The sequence below is a fragment of the Strigops habroptila genome, chromosome 12 (assembly GCF_004027225.2).
Source record: "Strigops habroptila isolate Jane chromosome 12, bStrHab1.2.pri, whole genome shotgun sequence".
Taxonomy (NCBI): domain Eukaryota; kingdom Metazoa; phylum Chordata; class Aves; order Psittaciformes; family Psittacidae; genus Strigops; species Strigops habroptila.
The window spans coordinates 11,429,873-11,450,590 of NC_044288.2; the positions used below are offsets into that span (position 1 = coordinate 11,429,873).

Sequence of the window (20,718 nt, forward strand, 5' to 3'; positions counted from 1 at the left end):
TTCCAAACCCGTTTTACAACCAATTAGCCAAGAAAATACTATGCAGTGAACTGAAATCAACGGTGTTCCAATTTGTGTGAGAGTAAATCTCAACTAGGCTACTTGATCTATATAGAATGTGATTCTTTTAATGCAGTTCACCTTCACCATGGAACAAAAGAAATACTGTTTAGCAGTCCTGATAAAACAGTAATCAAACTATCAAACTGTGTGAAGTACCAGCAGATCATTCATGTCTGCTGTCTGCCAGAGTTCAGCCAAGTTTAAAGCAGATACTTTTCAATTACAAATAATGTTGATACTTAAATAGTTGCGTTTGTACCATTGAAGTCTGTCAGCAGATTTTTGCTCAGATTCTCAGTTGGTTTTTGTATTTGGTTGTTGAAATACACATCAGCATTTCTGCTAAAAGGGAATAATACCTAAGACAAGTCTGTATGACTGTAAGTGATTATTGCTCTAATGGATTGGACTGTAGCTTACAGCCCTTGGACAGGAGAAGATACTGCCCTGGATTTCATTCCTTCCCTCCCTCTCCACAGAAGTGAGCAAACCTCCATCACCAGTGAGCGAACATCTTCTCCCCAAACTCCTTGAAAGCATTTTACTCTCACACCTATTTATTGGGGAAAAAATTAGATTGGGTATCTTAAGCTCTCAATAGGACTCTTTTTCTAGATAAACACCCAGAAGTACCCCCTGAAACTCTGTTGTTATTATAGATGTTTATATCAACACTCCTAAACATACTTGTATAAATCTTTTGAATGCTCATTATTGCTCATCATCTTTTGATAAGAAACCAAGAACAAAATTACTTTTGCCTCTGTAGAACAAAAGCATCCCTTAGTGCCCAAGCCCTGAAAACGACGACTTGAAAGCATCAGCAGTGCAGCACTGTCTCTGCTAGCCAGAAGGAAATTATAAACAAGGAAAGATGAAAGCAATTTTTGTTATTTGGTAGAGAACATAATTGTTGTGTTTTACTTAGGCAGTGTTTAGAAACAAAATGGATAGTTTGGCATCACTCTTAAAATGTTTATTCCAGTTAGGGAGCCTCAGCCTCCACAGATTACTCTGCAAATCACTGTTCAGTTAATGCCCATTACAAGTGCTCTGTACCTGCTGAAGTGTTGCTTTTCTAGATGAACCATTATCTCTAAAAACAAGGGAAACGTTAAGGTTTCCTTAAATCAAATAACTCAGAATAGTCCAATTGAACTAATAGGTAACTTTATCCAGCTTCAGGTATAGGTTTTACTGTTATTTAGTATTACTCATACGTAGTTTTTACTCATTGGGATTTACTCATCCACATTTAACATCGATACTTGAACCCATTGCACAGATTACTTTTTAAATGAGTTATCAAATTTACTGAATCCTTTTGGGACCAAATTTATCAACCAAACTGTGATTGTCCTCTATTAGTCACACAAAAGTCAAAACACCCAATTCTGCCAATCCCCTGCAACTGCATTGGGTAGCAGAGGATTGAATTTTGGGATACTATTGTCCTGAAGGATAATTATGGGTATAGCGTCTGACTCTTTCCATTAGAAAAGTGGAATTACACTGACTCAGCATGTAGATTTGTGGATACCAGCTATGATCTGTCATAGCACACGTGACAGATCATAGGAAATTGTTTTTAATCCTTTGTAATGAGACACACACAAAACAGCCTGTTGGTTATTAGCTTACATTAAAATAATGGGACTTTGTTCATTTAATGTAATGACTTCTTTTTCTGAAAATGACAGGGATAACAAATATTGTACTAAAGCCCTGTAACCCTGCAGATATTTTAATGTCCTGCTTTTAATGCCCAAGAACTTGTGACAAAGTAGGAAAAGTACATTCCTTTTCTATAGTGAATTAAAAATAGATAAATAAAATTAGAAGGGCCAGAGTGTGAAAAGATATCCTTGTGTCTTTAAGGAGCATCGAAGGAACAATGAATTCTAAAATGCACAAAGATTCTTTTGGAGGGAGACTGAATAATATATTCCAAAAGTCTTTTCAGTGTACAGCACCTGGAGAAATCAGACTCAACTTTCAGTTGTACCCAAGTAAATTCAGAACCTTGGAAAAGCAGAATCAGGCCCATAGTCTAATTTTAATAGTGTGGTCTAATCATATTGAAATGGGAGGTATGAACTGGACAGCCTGATAAATGAAAAAATCTAGGCAGGATACTGGTGTAACTAAAGGATGAATTCCTATTGATGCCTCTGTAAGAGAAGCCTGCCAGAAGCATGGCTTCAATGTTCCCAATTAAAAAGCTGCCACTGGAAAACTGCTGACGTTTGCACAAAGTAGAATTTTCTTTGGAGCTCCAGATCCTCAGTTTTACAGGATGCCTTGCTGGACCTTTTACAGAATTAGTTAATTGCAAACACTTTGAGAGCATTGATCCGTGGCTGCTCTGATTAAATAATTCTTCTGAAGAACGCTTATGAGGGCTGACAGGTGATGGGTCTGGAAGAACCGCACTAGATCTTCATCCAAATGAGTGCTATTGGCCCTTGCCCAGGACATTGCTCTTTCTTCCCCCATTCTTTCAGCAGGTACAGTTCCAGCTCCTTAATTTTCTGCAGAATGAAATTAGATTCAGATTGTTTTCATTTTGGCTTAAGCCATCAGCAAGTAAGCATGTAAGCCTGGGAAAGGGAGTCTACTTCCCAGCCAGCCTTCTCTCCTTGGCTTTGATTTTTTGCTCGCAGACTTGTCTGTGCTTTGGGGAGATGATAATAATTGCTTCTACAAAGGCTTACAACTGCAGTACACCCTGTCAGGCTGGCCACTTTCAAACCTCTCTCAACCACAGTTCCAAATCTGTCATTTAACAATAAAACCCAAGAAATTCCTTTCACACAATCCATTTTTATCTTGTTCAGAATTGCTCAGCTTACAGTTTTCATCTTGCCACAGGATGGTTTTGATCTCGCTGCCTTTTTTTTAATGTTAAATATTTTAATAGTGCAAATATTTAAAAAACAAATCAGGGCCTTTTCAATTAATCATATCCTTGAATACACAAAAGTCAATCCTCCCTCTAAAAGACTTCAAAAATACACAGATGTGCATGAAGGGCTAAGAAAAGAATTGACATTTCTACAAAATACACATTAGTAGGAGATTTGTGCAGCTCCGTTCCATACTTTTTGAAGTTATTGATTCCCACAGCATCTAAGTGGGCAGCTGGTCGTTAGTATGTTCATCTCATAGTTTTCTTTACGCTGTTAAATGAAGTTTTGTAGCTACAGGAGGTACATGTCACAGTAGGTAAACAGCAGACAGTGGGGTTTTGAGACTTAGATATCTACAGCCTCCACTGGCACTCAGCTCAGCTTAGCTGTCCTCTTAATCCCATAGAAGTTTGCTTTGTGCTTTAGCATCTCCCCAGTTCTTCAGTCCAGAAGCAGAGGCCATAATGACTGAAACATCAGTGACTACCTCAGCCAAATGCACCAAAGCTTGTTAAAAATTGAGCTGCTCCATGACTTTGCTAGTGTAAATCCAAAGCAAGTTCCTGAGCACTGGTTCTGTAAGGGAGGAGGTTCTTCCTCATTTCATACCCAGCTAAGGTCCCATCATTTGGGGAGTTTCCACAGCCCCTTTTGGTCACACCACAGGAGACAGTTGTCTAACGAGAAGCCAAACCTCTGCCTGTGATGCACCTCCTTTACCTTCAGTGTCATCTACAGTGAGAAGTATATTTCCAAATGCCATTGTTAAGGTGATGCATTTGAGCATCGATGAACCAACCCAGACAAGTGTGCTTGCTAAGGTACTGATAGCTATTCAGTCTTGTGAAGTTAATAGCACTGCACTGGTGTAAAACTGGTTCCAATAAAATCCTAGTCAGATCTTAAATCCATTCAAATTTGATTCTCAAAATATATTGTATTTCCTTACTAAAATTACTCTTGTCTCGTATTGCCCTGAATGCTCTGTTACTACACTGTATTTCCTGGTAGTATTTGTGCATAACTTGTTTTTGCAAGGTTCAGTAGCGCAGAGAGAGTTCTGATTTCATTCCAGGGCATCTTTGTAATCCATTGGGGAGCTGTGTTGTCTCATTTGCACTTTCTTACTGCATTTCAATCAGTTTCCCCAACAATTTGCTGGAGGAATTCCCATGGGACATCTTCAAATACTTTTAGCCCCATGTGGTCCAGCAGCTCCTCATTTTCTCTTCTAGAGTTCTCTATGTTTTTTCATTTAAGAATAATTCACCACATGACAACAGTTTACATTAATGAAGCCCTGGTGATATCAGATGTGATAACATTCAGTAGGGAACATAGAAAATAAGCACAGGGATATACATAGCATAAAATAAAAACCAGCTGATGTGCAAAAAAGTTAATGAGGGGAAAAAGTAGTTTCTACTGGCATATGCTGACTCACGAGTATCTCTTTCTCCATCCTGCTCAAGCATGGGCAAACTGGATTTATCTATCACTTTTCAAGGGTCCCTGAGGAAGTGAAGAAAGATGGTGGACTCTGGAAAAAATGAAGTGAATCTACTCAATTGCTTCCCCCTTTCTCTTTGTATGATGGAGTACCAGTTCCTGGCAGAAAGGCGTCTTTCTAATAAATTCCTGGGTCCCTCTTGCAGCTCTTAGGCAGTATCCTAAATCACAGCAGGGACTCGGAGAAAGATGTGGGGTCTTTTTTTCCTATGAGAAAGCAGATCAGTCATTGTGCTCAGTGGCCCTCTGGAAATGCCCTATAATAGACACATATAGGCTGCATAGTAAGAGTGCTGATTTTGCATTTCTGTACCAGGTTCTGCATTTAGTTTCTTCAGGTGGCAGCAGCGATCATTACCATAAGGGTGGATAGCCCAAACTTTACCTCTAGAATAAGTATCTACCAGTTCAGCACACACTGGCTTTTAGATCTTGCTAGCCATAAGAATATTATCTTTTCTTATTAAAACAAACAAAAAACCCAGTAACTAGGAGCTCGTCAATTTTAGATTTGAAGCAACTTACAGAGATGGAGCAGTGTTGGAAGAACAGAACTATGTAAAAAAGCATGTTTTTAGCCTATGAACCACTCAAGAACTCATGCATTTTAAAAGTATGGTGTCAAATAATAATGAATATCCGTGTTTACTACGACACTTTACAAAAATGGTCTACTGCCATTGGGGTTTTTTCCTCATTCAGTTTAAATCCATCTGTGATTGCACAAGGATCTGTAAAAATTACAAGTCTCTTATATTTCTTTTCATATATAGCCATATTTTCAACTTATTTCTTGAGAAGCGTTGCATGTGCTTATGCTTTACCATAGGCATTCTGTGAAATCATCTCATGTTCTTACTTTTTTCTTTATATAGAATCTTTTATTTTATATTCTTGGCTGTTGCTTTCCCGCTCTGACTGAACATAAATAGCTCTGCCCGTATCTTCTCAAATACTGTCAAATTACTAATTTTACTACCTGAGTTTTGCTCTTCCAAGCTCAGGGCCATTTTCTTCATAGAAATGAGTAGCTGGCCTTAACATCAACAGCTCAAGTTATTTCTAACTACTGTAATTCAGATCAGTTTTACTGAAGATCAGAATCTAAAATATCTCTCTGTTCAGCTCTAGAAAGTGGAGCAAAACAACCTCCTGCATGTGGGAAAGTTCAGCAGGTTGTCTTAACGCTTTCAGCTGTGGTTTTGGAAGGTCTGTAGGAAACAATTTCAACAAAACTCAAATGTACACACTATGGTTTGCCTAAAAATAACTGTCAGTTCCCTCATTTTAACCCCGATGAATTTTGAATTCTTCCAGCTTTGTTTATTTATTATTTCAAATGACTGAGAGGATAATATCTGCTAAACTGTTAGCAGCAAAGACAGGTATCTCTGAAAACCTCCCATGGACTGTGAGCTCTGGGTCTGCTTTAAACACTGCTGTAAAATCAAACAGTGTTCAGTTTTTCTAAGAAGTCGGCCCTCTTGCATGACTGCCCAGTGCTTGACAAGCCACAGCTAAAGATAGAAGATGCTGAGTGCGTATGTAAGTCTGCCAAGTCAAGGACATCTGTACAGGGTAGAGGGGACAGGAAGGGAGGCAAGAGGGGATGACTCTACTAAGACTTTCTGATCCAGAGCACAGCATGAACTTCTGGAAAAGTCCATTCAGACCTTTATATTTCCTCTGGTTTAGTTTTCAATTGATATAACCCTATCTCTTCTTCCTTTCAGGTGATATGACAGAATTTGAATGAGAACATTAGGGTTAGCTGGCAAATGAACTTTGGGAGGCTAAGAACCATGCAGGAGATAACATTTGAATTTGTGCTTGACGTGGACAAAATATCACAAGGCATGTTACTCCCACAATCCTTCCTGCCCTGTTTCAACAGACCCCCAGCTTCAATACAGTTTAGATGTCTTTAAAATAAACCTCCAGGTTTCTTAAACACCTGGCTAAGATGTACTTTCCAGGGTTTTCGTGATTAATGTGGGCAGAAAAGGGACTAGTGTTAAGTACTATGAAAGCAGATGTACGCTTTGCCTACAGCTTTAGCGAGTGAGCTGTGTAGCTCTCAATCTTTGTTTATGCCGTTCTAGCTGAGCTTTGTGTTTTAAATGTACCATTTTAAGGAAGCTTCAGATCAAAGCCTGTTTCATCTTCCCAATACCTCAGCTGCTCCTGTAATCATCTCAAAGTCTGAATTGCAGGATCTTGGCGTCTGCTGCTGTATTTATAAGCCAAGGCAAAACAAGTGGCAGAAGGATCAGAGGTGGTTATCAGCATAGGTGTCAGCCCTGTGGAAGAATAGCCAGTGAATGTTGAAAATGCAGTATGTCAAATAGAACATAGAACTTTGTTGTGAAATGTTGGTGACTATAGAAGGGATTTTAAATGAAAGATGTTCATTTATCGAACCAGCGAGGCATGTTTGGAATACAATTCCTTTCCTTACAGTAAACAATCCATTCCTTTCTAACTTCAAAAGATTATTGGTGTAATACTTCGTGCTTTTATTGTTACAAGTTGCCCAAGGCCCCACTGAAAATTGCAAATTAGAGCATTGTCCCTTCCAACCAAGAATGGTGAAATATTTGTGGAGGTGATTATCACCACAATTGCATCACCAAAATATCACATAGAAAACACTTGGAGTCCTCTACAAGTCACATATATGTGTGTATGTTTATATCCATGTGTGTGTAGTTGCATTTGAAGTGGGGGGTTAACGCAGCGCTGAATTTATCTTGACATTTACTTCCAAATCAGCTCCTGCAGCAGCAGTTTCTAGAACACACTTTCTATTTTGCATGACTGGGAGCAGACCATTCCCTGAAGCCTGAAGGCTGCTACATTTTTGTACTTTAGTTTTAAAGCCTATTGTGATAACCCACACGCATGGACACAATTATAGCAGGGTGAAATAAGTTGTTGACTTACCTACAAGAGAGAAAATGTAGTGATGCTTGTCAGAGAAAGCATTGTTAAAATTGCTACATTTTCTTTTCATACAAAGAATAATGTAAAACTTAGTACAAAAGATAAGCATTATCTCCTGTTAGCTTCAATGCTATGATACATTTACATCAAACTTTATATAATAGTGTTATTACAGTATTTTTAAATATGTGTTTTACCCTATAACTGTCATGTTACTCTTCAGAAATACAAAAATGAGACTTTTTTCCCTTCTGAATTGTTGAAACTATGCCTGTCCTTTTTCTAACTGGAGGAATATAATATCACTGTTGGGCAATGTCATGTAGGTTTGTGCTATATCACATTTTAATCAAAACTAAGTGGATTTGTCCTCCAGGCTCACAGGACAAATGACTGAACTGATTGTTACAACTAATATGTCTTACAAATACAGCTGGTTTTCTGCTTGCGAGCCCAGCAGCAAGCAGGGCTAGTTTCCATTAATGCATCCACTCCCTCTTGCTGCTCCAGGTCTGTACAGAAACATCTGAAGGTAGCCCAGGGAATGTTCACGTACTCCACTTTGGCATTCAGGGTATAGGGAATTTGATCCTCAATATCTACCCCAGAGACTATTTAGTATTGAATAACAATAATATGAACCCATAGAACCAGTCTCTCCACATGTAATTGGCAGTAATGTAGTACTGTTTGTGAGAATTATTATTATTATAATAACAGTGGTAATGATAAGTCAAGAGGTACGTTCTAGATAGATGGCAGAGAAGTCAACTGACATCAAACGTGTTACGTTCTGTGAACCTGGTTGCATAGCTTGCTTATTGTGAAATACAGTGTAATGTATCACTGTAACTTTTTTCTTGACAATATGGACTCATTGCTTGTCTCACAGTACCAGAACATTATGACAGTAAGTAAGACAGTAATGCAGTAATGTACTTGCTTAGCACTAAGTTTGTTTGGAGTTAACTGAGTAGGCTTGTTTTGTTAGTAGCTGAGATTTTACAGTGTTCTTTTGTTAGACTGAAGTAAAGATGGGATCATAAAATCATAGAATAGTTGGGGTCGGAAGGGATCTTAAAGATCATCTAGTTCCAACCCCCTACCAGAGGCAGGGAAACCTTCCACGAGACAAAGTTGCTTAAAGCCCCATCCATCCTGGCCCTGTGAGAAAACATTCAATATTGGTTTAATCTTATGTGTTTACAGGTAAGTTCAGTTTTATGTTGATTTCTGGCACTGAGCACTTTTGAAAGTCCCTCCCTGAAAGAGTGAAATTAAATATTACAGTTAATTTTCATCACCAATGTGTATAGATTAGTATCTGTAGGGCTTAAAAAGCCCATAATGGAATCACGCCTATAAAAACCTGAGCCTTTACAGCATGCTAATGGCTTTCCATTAGGTCAGATTAATGTTTTCTGCTTGGTGGAAATAGGTATTTAGCAACAGTGCGTTCAGTTTGTTAGGAATAAATAACTGTTGGACCAATTGCTTCACACTTGGGAATAAATCTGTACTTTCAGTGCTCACTATTAAATCACTTCTGCAAGATGATTCGTAACATCTGCGGGTTCAGATCTGAGGTTGTCGGCTGGATCCAGCCACAAATAGATCTTCCTCCTGTGTTTGCATTGCCATGACTCAGAGAAGCAACAGATTCTGCCACTGCTCGTGGTCCCACTGCCACGTCAGATGCAGCGCACTGAACACTCTGATCAGGTTGGTGAGCTGGATGCTAACCAACCAACCTGCCTCACCATCCCAGTTCCTAACAGCAGCAATACTGACCTCCAGGGAAGCTGTGAGCTGTGAACGAGTTTCATTGAAGCACATCAAAAGTCAAGGATCCAGGAATTAATGTTAAGTAGGGACCTGGTATCAGAAGTTTGCTAAGGCAGAACATGGCTGGTGACATACATAAAGTAACAAAGATAAACTCCTGTGTTTTTTCCCTTTTTAAAAGATATAGAAAATTAAGACAGATGCTCTTATCTCGAAGAAAATACACACAGCAGTGAAAATGCATACTTGCATATGTTTGCATTTGTGTCTTTTTCACAGCACTAGAGTTTTAAATGGTTATTGGCAATTGGCTGGACAGATCTCAAGTGCTACAGAGAGGCTGTGGAGAGGTTCCTCCCTTGGTGCTTCTCTTCATTCCAGATTTTTTAATGAGTGTTTCAGGTAATATCAATATCCATGTTGTTTGCAATCTAGGTATCCTCTATGGATGTTCAGATAGCAAGAAACCCATTATCCCATCTATTCCTTCTACATCCCTTTTCTTCTCATCCGAGAAACCTTACTTGAAACTTCTATTAATATAAAAAGGTACATTTGCACTGCATTTTTCATGAAGCTGGTTCTTAAAAATGCTTTATACATTACACTAATGCAAATTTATATATGAGGATCTTAGATGTGGGGCTCCTCAGAGCTATGCTTCCTAATTGTTTGATATGTAACTAATGGGCTCTACCACCAGAAATAAATCATTAAGTGCTCTGGTTGCTGGATACCCAGCTGAAGGCTGGGCCTCACTCTGTGTGTATTAAACTCATGCCCTCTGAATGTCAGTCCACTTTAAAGTGTCTAAAATAAGGTGTCCCAAACCAAACAAATTCACAACTATCAGAGACTTTTGAAAATGTTCAAATAAAATCAATATGCAGAATGCAGTCCCATTAGGTAGAGAGCCAAGAGGCAGAATCTTTTTAACCAAGTATGGTAGCATTAAAATCAAATTGAATACAGAAAATGTAAAATAATACTTCCTCTATTTTAAAGTGCAGGAGAAAGTAAGATTGAGGGCATGAAATACTTGAATAGAAATTTAACTGAATTTTGCATTAAATTTTGGAAGTCTCATGAAGACATGTATTATTCACTACAGATTAACAGCACACTTGGTTCCCGTTTTACTCATGAAAAAGCAGTTATTCTTGTGAAGAACTGCAGTCCTGAGAGACAAGCTCAACATAATATCCACTATTGAATCATCCGTAAGCAACATACTTAAAGAATATCTCAATTATTCACAAAAATACTTTCCAGTGTGCAGAAAACTCCATTTCTGGGCTTACTGTCAAGTTGTCAAGGTGCACTTTTAAAGGCTGCCCTCCGAGTGAGTGGATGAGGCAGTCTTTGAGGAAGCTACAGCATAGAAGAGGCTGAAAGCCTGTTCTTGCTCCATCAAAACCAAGAGAAATATTGTTAGGGAATGACAGGAGGATACAGGGGTCTTATGTCTGATCAGCCATAGGGTATAACTGAGCTGGTGTAGGTCATGGATTGCAGCGCTTGTGTAACAGCAGAGGATTGATGCAAAAGTAGGAATGTACATGTGTGCGGTAAAAACTGGTTCTCCACACAGTTAGCATTACAGACAAGCAAAAAAATATAATGGCTTCATTATGAATGGCATTTTACAGATCCTGACATGTTTGATTGGCTGGACTATACAGAGAAATCAGTTCAAGTCTGATTTACCATTAATTCATCTACTTCTGTTCCACCTACGCTGTGCACTCAATCCGGTTTTCTACTGCAGTTCAAAAGCATGGATTCAAATTTCCTGAGGCAAAGCAGTTGAAACCAAATGACTGCTTAGTGAAATTTCTTTTAGAGACATTAGTTTTTTCACTGGGAATGCCATGCTGCGTGGTGCTGAGGCCAGGAGAGAAGGCGAGGGTGCTCCGAGCTCCTGCCTGGCATCTGCACTGGCAGGATGGCATTGCTCAGAGCATTTGACTCACCTTAGGCTTCTGTGGTGTCTAGGGTTGCCTATTTGGCAGTACACAAATCTGAATAAGGGAAACAGCTCTATAGGGTATTTTCTTTAATACTATTTATTTTCTCTGTGATTTGTTGGCTGTGAAGCTCAATATACCTGTGGAGAAGGCATGATGAGGGTGTCAGAAGGCACAGGAATGGGTGTTTGTAGTCCAGCCTTGGCTTCCTAAAGATGTCATGTATTACAATAAATATTTAATAAGTATCAGGTTTGCACAATAAAACTATGTTACTCATTTCTTGGACAACTGAATCCTCTTTTTCACCCACTTCATGTATAATCAGTAGCCAAAGCTGTGTTTCTGCGTGACTGTGACTGGAAATAAATTTGTGAAATACTCTGAACATAGGGATAACTTGTCATGGATGAGGTATTGGCTGAACAACACCTACTTGTTCTGTGCTATGTTTCTCTTCCTTTGCAAAACTGGCTTTCAAAGGACAAGACAGCTACTTGGCAGAAGGAAAGATTCTGCCTGCTTTTAATTGTGAAAGATGATTATTGATACTTACCAGGAAACATTTGTGAAAATAGGTTATTGAAAAGAAGACTGTCATGGTCTCGTGTTGCTCTAATTGCCTAATAATCATATTTTGGCAAAAAATATGTCTGGTGAAAATCAGTTAATGACAGTTCAACAGGGGATGCAGGACCAGTATCTCCCATCCCATGTAAAAGAAGTATTTCCGTCACTGCTAACACGTATTTGGGTGCCCAACTCCTGTTGAAATTAGTGCATGATAGAAATATCTTTATGGATCTAAATCCACAAAATAAGAAATCATTTGTGCCTGTCTAGAGTTAGGTCATTCCTGAATATTTATTACCTTTAAAATTAGTTTTCCTACCCCCTCCTTAAGACGTCCTCTCCTGATGGGATATTGTTACAGGCAAGAGGATGGAATTTGTTCTGCTATTGCTTCTGTTGTGATTTTTCTCTGATAAAAGGCTTTGTGAGTAACAGCCAAGGAACAACAGTGGTGTAAGATGTTCCTTAATGTAAAGATGTTATGGTGGGCTCAAATATCCTATCACTCTATTGTCTTAACTTGCAAAGAGTTAATTAGTTGATAAGCTTTTTCAGTAATGTAAACCACTTTACAGTTAATATTGTATTGTCTACCATTTATTTTACTTTAATTGTTAGGGTTTTTTTCTTGAAGACCTGATCTTTCCCTACATGGACTCAATGGGATGTTCATATTTTTGTCTTTAGTTAGGAAAATCTGTCAAAGTCAGCATTATAGAAAAATGTGGAAATCTTTCCCCCCACCAAATGCTAAAAAACTGTCCACTTAGAAAAAGCTCTAATGTCCTATTAGAGTCCTAATAGGATGTCCTAATTTAATGTCCTAAACTTCAGAATTATTTCTGAGCCCCCAGAAAAACCTCTGTGAGAACAAATACTCACCACAGCCATAAGATATCAATAGGTCCATTGCAGTCATTGGAGCAGTGAGTTTGACTGGGGAAGACAAGCTGTGAGACTCAATTGTTCTTCAATAAGGTGGAAGGAGGAATATTACAATGTGCAGTGAATTGGAGAAGACATATTGTGGCTTGCCCTGTGAAGGATGTCTGCCTCTACAGCATAAAATCTTGCTCTGTATTCCAAGAAATGTCATTTAAAATGTAGAATGAGTGCAGAGCAGGAACGAAAAAATTGAGCATGTGAATTTTAAACATTAAATATGATACAGAAAAAAGGATATTTTTTCTGACAGAAACTGGTGACTAATTCAGTTTTCTTCCTTAAAACCATTTGCTTTGGACATTATTGTCTTGGCAGAAATTTCTGGGAAAATTAGATACTTCTCAGTAAAAATGTATAAGAAAAATGTTTCACCTAGCTAACAAAATGGAATTGACAACCTTCAGAGGTGGCAAAGTCTCATTTGCAGTAGAACTAGAGCAACACAACAGTTTTCTTCTTCACGTATATAAATAAGTATATGTGTTTCCTACGACTGTGATAATAGCCTTCTACTAAGCCAAATGTGGTTATAAATTATCCCTAGCATCTTGTTCAAGTAGTGTGCCTAGGCAAGTTTGTCCCTCCTCCCCATCTGTTTGACTGATATTTTTCTCCGAAATCCTAAAAGGTGAAAACATTTAAGTTAAATAGTCACATAGCTCTAATTGAGAACCTGCGGGTAGCTCTCTGTGTCACTTCTTCCATCACAAATCACGTCAGCTACCGAGGAAGTACTTGAGTACAACTTACAATGCAGAATGACTTACTTTTTCTTTTTAACTTTCCTCTTTTCCCTAACCTTCTCTTTTACTTCAGAGCTCTTAATGAGAAGAACTTTACAACCATAAACAATATTTTTCTAATAGCTTATCTGAAGAAAGGGGTTTTTGCTGCTGGTCTTGACTCAGCCTGGTGCTTTGTTCTTTTTCTAGCTTGCACAGACAAAGAACTGAGGAATCTCGCTTCCCGACTAAAAGACTGGTTTGGTGCTCTCCATGAGGATGCAAATCGTGTCATCAAACCAACAAGCTCGGAGACAGCACAAGGCAGTAAGAAAACACCTTTCCCTTTGAACATTGAGTGTTGTAGGCAGCTTCCCAGCCTGAGAGAGCACTGAGCTGAGCACAGCTGTTAGTGCCACAATGTCATGTCAAGCAGGTGCCAGCAAGTGAGCAGGTACGCAGGAGACCTGATCCTGCTGATAAATAGCTGCATCCTTTTCTAACTGAGGTGCAGTCAGTCTACTCTTTCTGGCCCAAACTGCTCTAAAAACTGGCAGTTTGAGACAAAGAGACCTTTACAAGTTAATCAGGCAGATAACTGTGTCTGGAGGCCATGGAGGTCACAGCTGTGCTAGTAAATAAACCTGCTCAGGGACTTTTCTTAAGCCCCGAGGTTAACTAGTTCGCGTCTGTACAGTTAAACTCCATGACCCTCCATGTCAGCGTGGCTGCATCCAAATAACTTCTTGGGGACAGGCAGTTGCATATGCTTACCTCCCCAGTTTATGGCCAAGCATTTTCTGACCCAGTGTCAGTGGCATGAGCCAAAAATGTGTCATACAAGCATAGGGAAAATGATGCCAATGTTGGAAAAGACTCACTTTGAGTTTATTTTTCGGTTTCCTGCTAGCCATTTATATAAGAGAAAGAATAATAAAAACATCCACATCAGAGCCATGGAGATGGAATAGTTAACCAGTGTGGAAAGGTAGAATCTATTGTGTTCCAGGTATTTAATAACACCATCTTTGCTTCCTTTGATGTTTTGGGTTTCGTTGTTTTGGGTTTTTTTAAGAAGGAAGAAAATGAACATTTTAAAGGACATTTACTCTCTGTGGGTTAAGCCAACATGACTGATTTTGATGTCATTTACCCACCAGGGAGGGAAGGATTCAGAAAGATTCAGCTAACAGCATCAAAAGAGGTCATGTTCATCAGAGAGCAGATGTGACTTTATTTTCTGTAAGGATTCATTAATCCTTTTAAATAGTATGTCCCAAAACACGTGGGCCCTTGCCTAGCAAAGTAGGATGCACAAGTTTTATCTAGGTGTGTGACTCCCCTTCATCTCTCTGCCCTGATTCTCTGGTACAAGCTGACTAAAGCCAGGGTCCACAAACACTGAATTTAAGGGGTTGAACCAACTGCTCCCTTTTACAGCTTTTTTGACCCCAGTGCCTGGTTTCCCTGTAGCATGAGACTGGAGAGGCTAAAGGTGCAGTAGGTCAAGCTCAGCACATCAGGACAGGCATTTACTCTTGATCCATGTCTAGACAGCCACTCTTCTTTTGTGCTACTTCTAAGATTGCCTCTTCCTAAAGAGACAGGCTGCATTGCTCAAAACTGTAGTCAAACCTCATTAATGTCAAGTAACGGTATCTTAAAACTATGTAGTGAAACAAGTCATGTTCTGTGTAAATGGATCTTTTTCATATGTCCCTTTTTTTCCATAGTATTTACAACAAAGTCAGTATGTATAAAACCATATGTCCTATTTATTTCTTAAACAGTACTTCAAAAAGGGATATTATCATGCAGAGGAAGCCAAACCATAGTGCAAAAATTCAACTGGATGTACAGCTTCAAGATGTGAATTCAGACCTCATGACAGAACACAGCAGAAACTTAAGACTTTGTCCTTCAGGCACAGAACCACATGAAATCTCATTTTATCAGGTTGTCAAAAAAACATGTTTTTCACGCAGATGACCTGTGAGGTGCTCCTGAGGACCTTACCAAAGGCCAAAGACCAAATTCAGTTCCTAAAGGTGTTGGGTCTGGGTTTTTTTGCTGAAGCAATTTCAGTGAGAAAAACATTCCTGGTAATTCTGCAGTGTTTGCTCTGGTTCACAGAGGAACTGTTATCTCTTTTTTAGTTTAGTTTGATTCCTGGCAGCTTTTATATGAAAGGCTGCCTTGATGCTCTTAAACACTTGATCTCAACAATGTTCATTTTTAGACTGTTGACTTGGTTTGGCACATTTTCTTATCTGTCAGTTAAAAAAAAAAAAAAAGAATGAAACTTTCTGAGTTAAGATGGTTAAATCATTTTTATATGCCACAAAACTTGGGCATGGTTTTCTTTTTAAGAGTTTGCAACAGTATGCATGAATTACTCTGCATGTGCCAAATTCTGCAGCTCCAATTCTCACTGGTAGCACTGAAAATACTCATAGAGTAAGGACAGCAGTATTTGGCTTCCTCTAACTTCAAACATTTGTAACAATGAAAGACATCTTAAACAGGGCTCAGAATTCAAAGTAAAGTTCACAAAGCCAAGCTGAAGAAAAGAATTTATGTGAATCCTGGCAAAAAGGACACACACAGCTCTGGAAATAAGCTCTGATGTACACATTGCCCTTTTTTATTGCTCTGCATGTGTTGCTCTCCTCACCAGGCTGATCACTTCATTAAACTGAACTGGTTTGGTTATGCCTGTAAAGCCTTAAAAGGCATGCACATCTTCAAAATAATCCATTTTGGATATGCCCCTGTGGCAGTAAAAGGAACAGATGGTGGGATGCGATGACTATGATGCCTTGGACACATCAGCTGTCTAGAGAAGGTGTTCCAGCAGAGATTTCTTTATGCTACATTAAATTTTCGAGATGTTACTGTGAGTGTAAATAAGCTTTTTGAGTGTATTAAGTTCACCCCCAGGTGAATTAAAAAGTGCACTCTTTTCTTCTTTTTCACTCTCCTGAAAGGAAAAGGATGTGGGCAAGTCATTGTGTTTGAAATCTCAGACCTTCATTCAATGAGCTATCTCCCAGATCCCAGCAAAGCACCATAGCCAGGAACTTTGTCTTCTGCAGGCTTGGTACAATTGTAATCTCCTCAGTAAATAGTAGAAGCAACTTAGGGACGTGCTTTGACATCAGGAAATAATAAAACTAATTAGAGAGTAAGATCAGATTCAAATTGCTCCTGAGCCTGTCGATAATTCCTAACATTCCCGTATTGTATCTAGATAGTCTCTTCGGTTGGAGTGGGAGTTGTTTTTCTTTTACTAGAGATCTATGCAATATAAAGGATTTTTTTCTGGGGAACATTTCTTCTCCTCCTTCTTTTATTTTAAGCGATGGGGGAAATTAGGTTAATTATTCCCCTGTTAATTTAATTGTAATACACTTCAATAAAATAAAGCTGGCTCATGTAAGTCAGCTCTTGAAGGGGGGAAATAATTTTATGTGCTGGAAGATGTGTTTATTTTTAATTAGGATTTCCACTTAAAGACTCTTTTTAATTTAATTCCATTTTAATTTAGAGGAGGTGGAGCATTTTATGTGTTAACGGCATATGAGGCTTACATGTAGGTCACCGGCTTGATTTCCTTCCAGATCTGCAGTGGATGAAAGTCATTAGGATGTTGAACAGCTGTCAGTCAGGATGAGGAACATGATGGTGTCAATCCAGGTCCTTGTGAGCAGGTGTCCAAACAAGAGCAACCACCACCACAACTGACATTAATTGGCATCTCTCTTGGCAGCCTCTGCCAAGGAGCCAAGGGCAGGAGGGATGTGGAGTCTGCACCACTCTCCTGCTTCTCCCCATAGGCACTGCAGCACTGAGCTGATGCACAGAAAGATGCAGAAAAGTTCTCTCTGAGGTTACTGTTATTCCAGGTCTGTTGTGCTAGAAGTCCAGACTTAATTCATTACAGTACAGTATGTGGTTTATTTCATCCAGCATCTTGCATCATTTTTATAGGCAAGTATATCAAAGGACTCTAGACAGGAGTTAATTCATTAAAAATCACTTGGCCTCGCTGAGTTGATGAGAGCACAGTGACCTCCTGGTGGAGGTAAGTGAGCTCCAAGAACCATTTTCCATCAGCTGCCCTGGTTACTCAGTAAGTCAGAGCCTGTGTTGCACACCAGGGCACACTTTGCTTTCATTCCTGTTGCTGGGTGCCAAGAGCATCCAGGATTGCTGGTCTTGTGCTGTAGATGCAATGTTGCGAAAGGTGATTTACAGGCAGTAGCTTTTACCAGCAGATAATATGAAGTCAAGATAGATACTACTATTCGCCTTTAACCACACATTAAGGGACAATTAAAGAATTAACCTTTTCACTGTTACAACTGTCTAGCTAAGAGCTTTCCATAACACCTACCACTGTAATATTTAAAGACTTCCAGACCACACTGTCTAATAATCCAGCACTGCTTAATAATTCAGCCTCTTAATAAACCTAATCTGGAACTCTGATCACACCAGTGAAAGCTCCCTTGTTTATAAGAAATTACAATCAAAAACTCTTCAACTAGTGGAATTAACTGTCTTTGTAAGTAACCTTTCATGACTGTATCTTGCATCCAAGCCCTGATAGTATGTCACAGAACAGCTTCATAGTCACATCAGTCACTATCTTGTGATCTGCTCAGGCAGATCAGTGCAGAGGGCATTCTGGTGGTATATCCTGAATGCATGTTGTACACACAGATAAAGACTTCCCAGCAGGGAAGAAAACAAGACTCAGAAACAATCCACAGACACTCTCAGGGGGAAGTTCATGCCAGGATCTCCTCCTCCTTGCGTTGATCCTTGTTAGGATGTGACCTTTAGAGACAGGGCTGAGCAACACAACTGGTTGTACAACAGACCCTGTAGTTATTCACCTTAGAAACAGTAAATGCCATGACAGGACAGAAAGACCGTCACTGGATAGGGGATCTGTGCAGGAGAAGAGCAGCCAGTGGAACGCAGCTGGTTTTCCCCTGGAAGCTGTTAAACTGGGATAGCTGAAGCATGTACTGATCCCAGCTCCACCATGCAATTGAATGGTCCACGCCTGCCTGTTTGATTACTACTTATAACCTGCGCCATGGTGGAGAATCAGGCAGAGCATACACCCGCACAAGGCAGGACTGCGTGCCCTGCTCCTCGGTGCTTTGTAAAGGCAAAGTCAAGGATTAAATCTTTCACTCAACAAAAGATTGCACAGTGACCAAATCCTGCTTGCTTCAGATGAATGAAATAATTGAAGTCAATAGTCCTAATTGCTTCAGCAAGGCAAGCAGGCTTCCTCTCTACATCTATTCACATGGCCTTTTTCTTTTTCACTGTGCTCAAACTCGATTAGATAATGTTAGAGGAGATAACAGCACAAAAATGTGATGAAATGTTCAGCATGATTTCTCTCTTTCCTGCCAGAGCTGCCTCTAGTCTCAAGGAAATGCTGTTCCCTTCTTCCTTTTTTAGAGCCACATGTATTATGAATGACATAAACCTTCCCATTAGTTAACCCTTCTGATTGTTCCTCCATGCCACTGACAACCTTCAGCTGCATACAAAAAGCACTGCTTCCAGCATAAAGCACTGCCCTCCTTTGGATTAATACTTAAAATAGCAGGTAGGCTGCAGAGCTTGGGCAAACTGTCAGCACAATTCCAGCAACACCTTAAATTTCACTTAAACAAAGAAGCATCCTGAAATGGGACTTGACACGTACAGCAAATAAGGCTAAGCTTGACCTCTTTCAATGAAAGATGCAGCAAAAAGAAAAAGCCCATCAGGCCTCTTCTCGTGGCCCATAGCAGAATGAATAGCGCACAGGCAGCTGGAACAACATGAGCACAGGGGGCCAAGGGTGCATTGTTCAGGTACCTCTGTCCGTCTAAATCCCCAGCCAGTGTATGCATGTTTCCAAGTCCTTGGTGAAACCATTATCCTTATTTATTAGCTCTGCATTACAAATATACTTTATTGCATCATAGATAACTTGCAAATTAGTCCATGTTTGTAGCAAGCATTGAAAAATACAGTGGCAGTATGGATTTATAATGTTTATGAAAGAAGGCAATGCCACTGGTTTTGTGGAGACTGCAGAATACTGGCACATGTATCTCATATACATTGTGGGTATCTATATGCATAGCTTGGTCTTTCTGTGATAACTGCTGCTGGTGCAGTCTTTTAAGGATCTGGGCTATTAAAATGAATGATGATGATGGTTTCCAAAGTGCTGGAAGAGCAGAATCCTATATTGCTGCACAGTCCTGGAGGCTGTAAGAAGGGATAGTGCTGGCATGGCATACAAGAGCATGGGCAGCTGAAGTGGTGCCATTCTCCAGAGTGGTGCAAGCAAAAGAGATGCTTTGCCCCTTCTCTCCCCCTGCCCTTCCCCAGACAGCTCACAACCCAGATCGAAGCATTCTGTTATCCATCACAGGAGGCAGGGCTTGGAAGAGTGAAAAGCTGGGATGAGAGGTGGAAAGTGAGAGCACAGTAGGAAGGAATTTGGTCAGGGAACTAGAAATAGGTCTGGGAAACAGGATTTAAACCACATTCAGACTGAAGTCTAGTTTGAAGATATAGGAGACAAAGCCTTTTCTCATCATATTTCAGCTTCTTGGAGCTAGGCCAACCCACTTGGAATGAGGACTGGAAAAAAATGTGTGATTTTTTGAGTAGAAATAACTTTGAATTACCGTGATCAGTTGGGGATCTCAGCCCTCCTACCCCACAGCTCCTGAAAAGTGTGTGAGTGGTGCTCTGGGCTGTAGCTGTGCTTGGGTTTTAAATTCTACACAATCGGTTCACTCTTAGACTTTTGTTCTGCTTTGGGCAAGTCAGGTCAATGTTCAGAGTCCAGCCAAAAATATATTATCAAGTCTTCAGCTTAGCAATGATTCCTGTGCAGTGAGCATGCCAGGGTTCAGCTGGGGATGTGTGCCTGTCTTCTTACAGGATTTGACACCAGCATACTTCCAATCTGCAAGGATTCCTTAGGCTGGATGTTCAACAAACTTGACATGAACTATGACCTGCTGCTGGATCCCTCGGAGATCAGTGCCATTTATCTCGATAAGTACGAGCCATGTGTCAAGCCTCTCTTCAACTCCTGTGACTCCTTCAAAGATGGAAAGCTTTCCAACAACGAGTGGTGCTACTGTTTCCAGAAGCCAGGCGGTGAGTTGTGCAACTGACAGGACAAAGAGAAATTGTTTGGGTCTCCCTGTGTTTCAGGTTGGATTGACCTGCTGATAGAGATAGTCTGGTAATTAGCTGTCAGCTGCA

General features: G+C 39.8%; 1 protein-coding gene across 4 annotated transcripts in view; it reads left to right on the plus strand.

The window, feature by feature from the left end:
- The window catches only part of SPOCK1 (SPARC (osteonectin), cwcv and kazal like domains proteoglycan 1), a 286,032-nt gene that overhangs the window by 254,005 nt on the left and 11,309 nt on the right, over positions 1-20,718 (plus strand). For all 4 annotated transcript variants that reach the window (XM_030504324.1, XM_030504322.2, XM_030504325.2 and 1 more), the window contains 2 exons: positions 13,627-13,743; positions 20,389-20,610. In XM_030504324.1, coding sequence (XP_030360184.1) covers positions 13,627-13,743; positions 20,389-20,610 — 339 coding nt within the window. The remainder of the gene's footprint in view (positions 1-13,626; positions 13,744-20,388; positions 20,611-20,718) is intronic.